At 39.0% G+C, this 9,875-nt stretch overlaps 1 protein-coding gene across 5 annotated transcripts in view; it reads left to right on the forward strand.

The window, feature by feature from the left end:
• ARPP19 (cAMP regulated phosphoprotein 19) overlaps positions 1-7,152 on the forward strand; it is a 21,596-nt gene extending 14,444 nt beyond the window's left edge. For all 5 annotated transcript variants that reach the window (XM_017742583.1, XM_008640002.2, XM_008640003.2 and 2 more), the window contains exons 2-3: positions 850-972; positions 3,630-7,152. In XM_017742583.1, coding sequence (XP_017598072.1) covers positions 850-972; positions 3,630-3,800 — 294 coding nt within the window. In that variant the 3' untranslated portion in view covers positions 3,801-7,152. The remainder of the gene's footprint in view (positions 1-849; positions 973-3,629) is intronic.
• The last annotated feature ends 2,723 nt before the right edge of the window (positions 7,153-9,875 follow it).

Here is a 9,875-nt window from a genome sequence, read left to right on the forward strand (position 1 = left end):
AAATAAAAAAAAAAAAAAAGGCTGTGGCCAAATAGTGGAAAAAACAAACCAAGGATTTTGAATGAAAGATATTTTAGAAACTATCCAGTAGAATAACTTGTACTTCATACATCAAATTGCTACATGGATGTGGACCAGATGAGTGTGAAGTAGAGGCCAGTGAACAAATTGCAGTTTAGCCAAATGAGTATCTCTTAAATTATTATTTTGAGCATCCATGTTTTACGGTATACTCATAAAACAGGCATTTTATTTTACACAAATGCACTATCCAACTGTCTTCATCCTCATAATTTCAGGATAATTATAGACATGTATAGAGAAACACAGTATTGCTATTAATGTAACAGCAGGCATGTTTTTGAGACTGTTTCACAGTGAATATTAACACATTACAGCTGAAGCAGCCTTACAGATCAACGTGGCAGTGGAAGTGCCAGTCTGCCTGTGCAACTAAATGACGAAATGGGCATTTGGAAAAAAAGTCCTGTGGTTCTTGCTCAGTATTCAACATTTGTTTGTTCTTAGTGGACTCCTTGTTTTGACCAAAAAAAAAAAAAAGTTTTCTTTGAGGCTTTTTTTTCAAGCTTGAATAATTCAAACTACTTTTATTTGAGGGGGAAGTGTGCACATCTTCAGTATCTCCAGGAAGGGTGTCTTAAAAGGGGAGGTTGAACCCCTTCAGTTGCTGTCAGGATTTGAGAAAGAATGTATGAAAATGTCTAATCAGATAATTGTTACGCTCACTTGGTAGCAGCAATGGGCATGTGGGTGTATTACCTGCAAAGCTTTCTGCATAAGTATACACTGCTGTATGTTTCACTTAGAGTATCACTGACTGTCTTTCAGGAAATGGAAGATAAGGTAATAAGTCCAGAAAAAGCTGAAGAAGCAAAATTGAAAGCAAGATACCCTCATTTGGGCCAGAAGCCAGGAGGCTCAGACTTCTTGAGGAAGAGGCTTCAAAAAGGAGTAAGTTCCTTATTGTCCACAGGGTATGGACAACAAAATCCAAAATTCCTGTATCTGCGATTTTTTTTTCCCATTCCACAGGCCTTTGCATGGAACGAGTCCTAAGAACTTTAAATTTTGAGAAAGCACGAGGAAGAGAAATTTGTCTCTGCAAAACAAATGCCAGGTTGGCAGGATAGCTGTTTACAGCATCAGTGGCTCAACCACACTTGTTATAAAAAATTAAACTTAGAAGCTGCTGTGATAGACTTGAAAAAACATTAGGATAGAAACTCATCCTGATTTTATCATGCTCATTCTTAACCCCCAAAATTGATGTCCACTCCTTTTATCCATGTTTCTAGCACATGAAAGTTTGGTGTCTGCTGTTAGACCAGGCATCATCTGACATTAGTGGTTTGAGAATGGTAGTATTATTCTGGATACACTCCCAGACCAAAAAATAATGATAGAAGAATGAAGAGTGAGTGAATATTTCAGCATTGTTCCACATCTAACCAGTGTCTCTTATTTTCTTAGCTATTTGATCGGGGATTTTTTTTTAGTGTAATTATTCATAGAGTGATTATGTAATGCCTTTCAGGCATGCTAGAACCCTGTTCTTGGAATAATCCTAGTATGTCACTGTTTCTGATGGTGCTTTCATTGCTGTCACACTGTTGTGTGTTTTTTTCTACTAGTGTCTGGGCCCTTTCAGTACAGGAAATGATTCCAAGTATAAATACTTGGCAAACCAGCTGGTGGAGTTCAGTGCTGATCTAAATCTGTGCTATCTGGTAACATCTCTTGGGAATTGTTGCTGTTGGCAGGTTTTTTGGATAATGTTTGTCTCCTAAGTTGGAACATACAAAGCAGCTAATGGCTGCTGGGCCTGGGCAGGTGGTAGATGAGGCGACTCCCTCTGAGTTATGCTGCTGCGAGGTCAAAGGCAGCCTGAATGAGACTTCATCGGGTTCAGGGTATGTGTAGACACAGAAGGGAGTGGTGAGTATGTATTGTGATGATATCTCAGGAAAGCAGGCCAGCATTCACTCAGCAAGGATTGATAGCCATAAAGGAATTAGGACTGCTTGCACTTGGTGCAAACGTGAGAAAATCTCACCACAGGCAGTAACAACCTGTACAATATCTTCATCTTAATTATACACTATTGAATGCAAAGGTTCTTGCAGCATTTACTTTCAAATTTGAGCACAGACAGATCAATGGCCATCTTAATTGACTTTTGCTACTCTTGGTAAAAGCATAAACTTGTGGATTCCAGTTCATGATATGCCTTCTGCAGTTCCTGATGTGGTGATACAGCTTTCTTCCATTTTATTTTTTATTATTTCAGTTTAGTGTGCTCGGTGTCTTAAATGAGGAGGTATCTTTACTTGATAGAGATTCTGGTGTACACTGGGCTACCTGTACCAAGGAAGGTTTAAAATAGAGTGAGGGTAGTGTGTGTGCTTTCAGGTAGTGTTTCTGACACAGAGGCACTTGGACAGACATAATTGGTTTGAAGGGAATGCTCAAATGCAGGCCATCTGTGAGAAGCTAGAATAAATCAGGAAAATGCTGAGCATTTTGCAGCTGGTTGGTACTAATGCAGAATAAAGACTGATGGCAATGTGCTGCCTGGAAGCACTTAGACACAGCAGGTAGTGATGGCTGTTGTTCAGCTGACTGAGGACTAAGCTTGTACAAAACTAACTGAAGACTCTGCTCTTCAGAGATGGTTGTGATTGTAAGAGTAGTTAGTGCTGTAAATCTTAATCCTGAATCTAATTTTTTTTGCCTCATATGAAATCTGTTCAAAATAATGGATTACAAGTATCTTAGTGGTAGACCTCATGGTAAGACGTAAAAACAATGCAACCATTCCTGCAAAATGTGTCAGGGAGCAGTTGAAAACTTGATGCAGAGCTGGGATGAAATTCCATGCATCATCTCACCGTGATGTGGATAAATAACAGTCATTTGGCTTTGACATGCATAGATAATTTAATATTCTGAGAAATGTGGCTGCTCTTAATGGTAATGCTAATAAAAACTTGCTGGTATATTAAGGAACACTGTTTTTCAACAAGGAATTTCAAACTTAATTTACTTTTGTATTCAGAAAAAAATGGAATGTGGGATAATAATTTCCTTGACATAGTTCAGAAGGACTGTACAGTAGATTTGACTTTGCTAAATAATTGGTTTGGGAACTTGAGGGATTATAGTTTCACTGTTTTAACATGTGCAGAGAAGGGGTTTTCTTGTTAGCACGCAGTTTCATGCTGCTTTGATCTCTGATGTGATAGACCAGGCTCTGTTCTCCAGCTTTAATTTGTGCATTGTTTGGTTATTCTGTGTAGCAGAACCTGTTCACTGCAACAAAATTTGCAAACCCCAAGGTTTCAGTTGTGGGAGATGAGCTTTTGGTAAAACCAGGGCAAAAATAATGTTCGCATTATTGTTCACAATAATGTTCACAATGATGTTAAGAGTTTAGCTATCTGTGCTTAGTAGTCTTGATAATACCTTTTTTTAATCAATGTAGAGCCACCTTGACGAATCAGGGAGATTTTACAACCTTTTAAAATTTAAAATACCTATTTAACAATGTAATTCAGTGTATACATCTGATAAGATTTCAGGCTTTTAAGTATATGTGTTTTGTCTTCTAGCAAAAATACTTTGATTCTGGTGATTACAACATGGCTAAAGCAAAGATGAAGAATAAGCAACTGCCTACTGCAGCTCCTGACAAGACAGAAGTCACTGGTGACCATATTCCTACTCCACAGGATCTTCCACAGCGGAAACCATCTCTTGTTGCTAGCAAGCTGGCTGGCTGACGAGAACAGCTGAACTGCATGATTATTCTCATTCCTGTTCTTTCTCCTTAATAGTTATTTCTCACCCACCCTCACATCCCCCTTTTTCTTTCTTACACTAAGTCATGAGACTGACAGCTTTGCAGGTAGCGATAGCATGTGCTGCTATTGTAAGGGAATACTGTTAAGAGTAAAACGTAGTATTTGGACTAGTTGAGAACAATGCACTGATTTAAAAGGACAAGTTTGGTTAGAGCAATGTAATCTACTTGAAAATGTACATATTGCCCATTTCCTAGTGTAGGACTGGTTCCAGCAAGTGACATCGCAAGTTTTACAACTTCTAATGTTTATGCTTTTGTTATTTCATCTTAATTACAGCATATTTGTATTTAATATAACCTCCAGTTGTGTTGGGTTTTTCTTCCGTGTTTGGGTTTGTTGTCTAAAATAGAGGTTTAGACCACAAGTTGCTGGATGGTAAAGCATGTATAAAAACAAAGACAGGGCTCTGATTGAATTTTGTTTCTGCTTTTAAACTTGAACGGCCTTAAACCTGTTTCAGCTTTAACAATAGAGTTTTTACTTGGGCAATATTTGCCCATTCTGGCATAACTCTTGTGAACCTAGTGCTTATTGACAACTGCCTGTTGAAGCTGGTGTTCTTTTCAGTTCCGTAGCTTAGGACACACTTTCGTTGAAGATGTGGATGAAGTGTGCATGTGCATAGACTGTTGAATTCACTCTTGTGCCATTCTTTGTAAATACAATAGTTTTGCACAACCTTTTGCAAACGTCTATTAGTTTTACATTTTAAAAAGCAGATAATGTGCCAATCAAAGCACAAGTGATTCTGTATCTTTCAAAGTCTTGTCCTGAAACTAAGAGCCCAGAATCTTGCTACTGAAAGTAAAAATTGTATACCTGAAATTTGTGAAACACATTTACACTTGACTCACACGCTTTTGCAGTTGTACATTTTGTTTCACAACAATATCCAGCGTTCAAATATAAATCTGGAATTTGTGCCTATATTTGCAGGCAAGTGCCCTTTCTCTTCAGTAGTTGTTTAAGCTTTTAAAGCAGAAATGCTCTGTTGATATGGAATATGACTAAGTGTACTGTTCTAGAGAGTTCCCTGTGTGGCAAACACCATATCTAGGCTCACTAGCATTTGATATGCAGTTACCCTTGGGCTATTTTAGACTTCTGGAAGCAGAAAGGTATCTTTTTTTTTTTTCTTGGACTCCTGAAGAGGTAGTAAACGATTTCCTTTTCTGTGTTCTACAGCAGCCCCTCATTGGTTTTGGGAAAATAAATATCTGGAAAGGTATTTCTATAATGACCTATTGAGAAATAGGTAACTTTTCATATCAGAAAATAGGAATGAACTCCATTTCATGTTTATGATGAAGGTTGTAAGTACTAGATAGCCAAAATACATAGTTGATATTAGCCAGGTGAATTGATGCATTTAAAAGCATGTTAGTTCAATGAAATCAGAATATTGTAAGTGGTGTATGATCCATAATATAATTGATTTTCATTTAAGTAGTCACAGCCTTCACATTCTTTGGGGGAACAAGAAACTCTTTGGGAAGATCAGTTTACTGAACGCCTCTCTTTTAAAAAATAGTTTGGTAACAGCCTATTAAGAACAAAGCACCAGTGTGAGTATTTTAAGAGAAAATACTTAAAGATGCATGATTTTAGAAGCTTGTACTTTGTGCTGACATATTCAGAAAGGTCTTGGGGTATAAAGGACTGCTAGTCAAAACCAGTGCTGGCCCATATCTTCTGCAGTGCTCTCTTCTAAAGGCAAACAAGGTGGTCAAGAGAAAATGAATAGTCTCTCTTTGGTCCTGTTCTGGTCAGAACATACAGTGTCTAGGTAAGGGTTTTGATTCAGAGAAGCACTTCCAGAGAATTTCAAAATTGCTAACCTGATTCTTTTCAAGTCCATACAGCCCTTTTCTAGTAATTAGATGGGCTTTGTCAAGCTTGTCCTTACTCCTTATACTCCCCTAGTATTGCAAATAATTTGTGGTTTTTGCAGAACTTTTTGCAGTTTGAAAGAAATGGACCTACCTGACTTCTTTAAGAAATTAGGCTGGAAGAATAACACAGAAACTGGAATACTGAAGCAAGCTGCTTTTTACAGATGTTTGTTCTAATGTGAAAACCCCTCTTTATTTCTTTGTATAAATGAAATTGAAACTTAATGATAAGACTGGGCCTGAAAGAAATGTTGAACAGCTTAAGGTGACTTGCTGTGTATTGTCTGGTGCCACTATTCTGTAGCTCCCCTAAGGTGAGTTCTCTTGATCTTTGGGAAGGTTTAAAAAGATAGCCATTTAAATTTAAACATTCCACTCACTTAGCTACAACTCAGCTTGCCCTGCTGGTTGGACAACACAAGCTCTTCTGATGCTCACTCAGTGACTTGCAGTTCCTAAGATTACTACAAATTCTGCTATGAATTGAATATATTATCCACGTGTATATTTGAAGTACTGTAATACTAACTAGGTCAGTGACTGATTATGAGCCTTCACATCTGACAGACCTCAGCAGCAGGCACAGCTATTTTGATTCTATACACTGTATAAAACTTAAGTCCAGTAGTCACTTAACAGTAAATGGAACATGACTGCAAATCGATGCTTACTTTCAGCTTACTCCAGCAAGATAACTCAGCTATCCAAACTGATGTACATAATGTATTATATGAGTTTTACCATTTGATAATTGCCTTTTTCAAAGAAAACCTGTCCACACTATAGACTGGCAGTCCCTTTCATATCTTGCCTTTAAAAATAGATGGTGTTTAGTTGTTAGAGTAGTACTCATGTAGGCTTGTAATAGAAGATAGCACCAACATTTTATTTGAGATAGTTAAGTGGATTAATTACAACTTCACAGATATGTCCCCAAATCTGTTAACACCAAAGGCTTCTCTCTCATTGTTCTTGATGTAGTAGGACAGTGTTTGCGTAAAGGCCACAGGAGTACACTTTGTTGGACATATTTACACCCAGTCAAGATGTTAAGGTGATAAAAATGTCAACTGTTCTTTACAAACTTACACATTGTATAGTATACAGAATAAATTGAATTACTTAGTTTTTATTGCAACATGGAGGTTTGTCTCATCTTTACTGTGGTTTCCTAAACAATACTGGATACTTCGGTATTCTCTGTGGAAAATTTCTAAACCCTAAATCTTGCTACTCTGTATCATTAAAATATGACTGGGCTTTGGTTTCTAGTATGTTAGACTACAGAATTACTTTAATGTAATCACATTTATATATATTTCAGTGCTTATTTTTCTATTAAGGCAATTAAAGCTTATTGTTTGAAAACTCCGTAACAGATGATTGTTTTGGTCCCTTGCACTGAATGAAGGGGATGTCTGGGAACCAGCCTGGTGCAAAGAAGTTGGCATTGCTTTAGACTGTTGGCCTAAATATGGCAACATTTCCAGAAATCACAATGCTGGAAAAAGTCCAGCTAATTTCCCAGTCAGTCTGAGGCTGGGGTACTGATCTTTGCACAGCTTCGAGAGCCATAGGGTGTTACTTACACAGTTAGCTCAGTGCCCAAGGTTACAGTAACACCCTCTGTGCTCTGCATACCTGCATGGTACACAATTGTCTCTCTTCCAACACGTCTCTTGCATTAAATTTCAGAGTTCTTAACTGCTCATCAGTGCTGGCTGAAACCAGCCCTGTTTGTTTTCTACAGCTGAAGTCTTCAGGCCTGGTCCATGGAGTGTGAGAATATGGGCTTGGCAGAGAACTCACTGCTCGCTTGTCGTACAGTGTTACAACAGAATAGGAAGCCCTATGTGAGAAGGGAATTTCTCTGCCACAGTTGAACAGATGATAGATGTGAACGGAACACAGATGTAAGAAGAAAGATAGGACAGATGACATAAAAATTCAGTATAAAATTCTGCATGTGGACTGTGTCAGTTACATCAGCTATACTTTGTTATCTGGAACACCCTGGGATCTGTGCTCTGAAAAAAGTGCCATCTTTTCAAGAAGATGTGCAAGGTAAGAGATGAGGTCGTTTAAAATCTTGCCAGCAAATATTTGATGCAGGAGATGCATCTTAAAAGTAATAAGTAGTCAGTCTGGATATATTACAAACAGGTTGTTTCTTGGCAACTTTCAGTGCCCCCAATTTCTGTCCTTAATGGCAGATTTGAAATCCTGGTTTATGCAAATTGTGTCAAATCATAGCATATTTTGGACTCAGATATCTATTTTTTGCTGTCGCTTATAATTACATTTGGCTCCTGAGCTCCAGCTGTGAATGGCTGAGATCAGTAATCCACAGTCCAGGCGAACTCCTGAAATGAGTGTCTTTGAATTTAGAATAGATATCCTGAGGAAAGGGTTCAAAATAACGGCTAGGAAGCATCCCACAGTCAGAGGGGAGGTCCAGGTCCTATCTGAAAACAAAACTGACTTTTCAGTAGTTCACAATTTCAGTGTTGCACATGAAGGATGACTGGTCGCTTTAGTATAGATCTCTGTGGTGTGCCTTGGCATACAGATGAAGAGCAGCTATGTAAACTGCTTAGCCAAAACCTCACCCCTGACCTGGACAGCAGTTCCCAGGAACCTGTTCTGGGCTTTTTATAGCACTGAGAGTGAATGTCCTGTTCTGCTGATGGGAGTGAGCCTCCTGGCATGGGACAGCAACAGCAGTTGTGGTTGATAAGCCTGGACATATGGGTAGAACATGGAAAAAAAAAGTATTTTTAAAATTCAGCTCACATTATTTTGAACTCTCCCAGCATAATCATGCATTGTTTTAATCTCTATTCTGAATTTACCAACCTTAGTTTCCTAGCTGTGAAGGCCATATATCTGCACCTAATACAAACAACTCTGGGTAAGCTCCATATTTTCATCTTGGCTATTTTTCATTTGTACTTGCTACTTTCTCCATCTCCTTCCTAGATAGCAGCAGCAAAGTCCAGCTAAGCATCTATTGGGAGTGTTTGTTTCAGGAGTCAGGATAGCATTTTCTCTCTCTGTTACTAAGTTGATGAGTGATCTCTGACCCATCTCTTTCATCAGTCTCTCTGTAAAGGTTTGTCTGTTTCTTTCCCGTCACGGTGAGTTTCAGGTGCAGTACTGATACTACCCACTGAATACAGCTGTTAGCTAAAACAGCTGAATTCTGAGAGAGGATAAAGAGTCAAAAGCACTTTGGTGGACAGTGTGGCAAACATACATATTTCAAACTTGTTTTGTATTTTGGACTACTTGGAGTAGTAGGATGCAATTCCAAGGTGAAAAAGGAAAACCAAGAAAGAGAGTAGTATCTTCAGTTCTGCTGTCAGAAGAACTCTTGTCATAACCTGAGCTGTAAAAAACAGACATTAACGATTCATAAAGCAGTGGGGTGTCATCTTGAGACCTTGCTGGAACATGGAGTAGGCTTTTCATTCCGATTTGACATGGATATTAAACTTTTCAAAGATGTGTACCTCTGTGTCTTGGTAACAACTGGACTTAATTATTGAAGGAACTGGTTTGGGCCCATTTCCCTTTAGTGCTTTCAGTAATGGTTTGAACGACAGATGCAATCAAGCTGAAGGAGGCTGTAAACAATTTGAAGGATGGGATTAAAATCGGAGAGAAAAAAACCCCCAAAACTGGAAAACTTGGAAAAAAAACAAAACCAAAAAAACCAAACCCAAAACCTGAGAAATATATGCCAAATGCACAATGTGAATAACTGGAGGGGTGGTAGGATGGCAGCCAGGCACACAGAGGCTGCAGCAGGATGTAAACCCAGCGCGACGAGGCTCATCTCCCGCCAGCTTTGAGAGAGGACCGGCGCCGGTGAAAGGAAGGGACCGGACCGCTCCTGCGCCTGCTGGTGCCCAGGGTGCGGAGCCTCCTCCGCGCCCCCAGCAGAGCACGGGCTGGGGGCCAGCCAAAATTATAAACACCCCTGATGAAGAAACGAGCAATTTGCTCGGTCTATGAGAGAAAAAATAAAATTAATTATAAAAACCCCAGGATGGTGAGGGAGAGGAGGAATTCAGGTTCTAGCATAACGGAGGGGGCG

Source organism: Corvus brachyrhynchos, unplaced genomic scaffold, assembly GCF_000691975.1.
Source record: "Corvus brachyrhynchos isolate BGI_N302 unplaced genomic scaffold, ASM69197v1 scaffold97, whole genome shotgun sequence".
NCBI classification, from domain to species: domain Eukaryota; kingdom Metazoa; phylum Chordata; class Aves; order Passeriformes; family Corvidae; genus Corvus; species Corvus brachyrhynchos.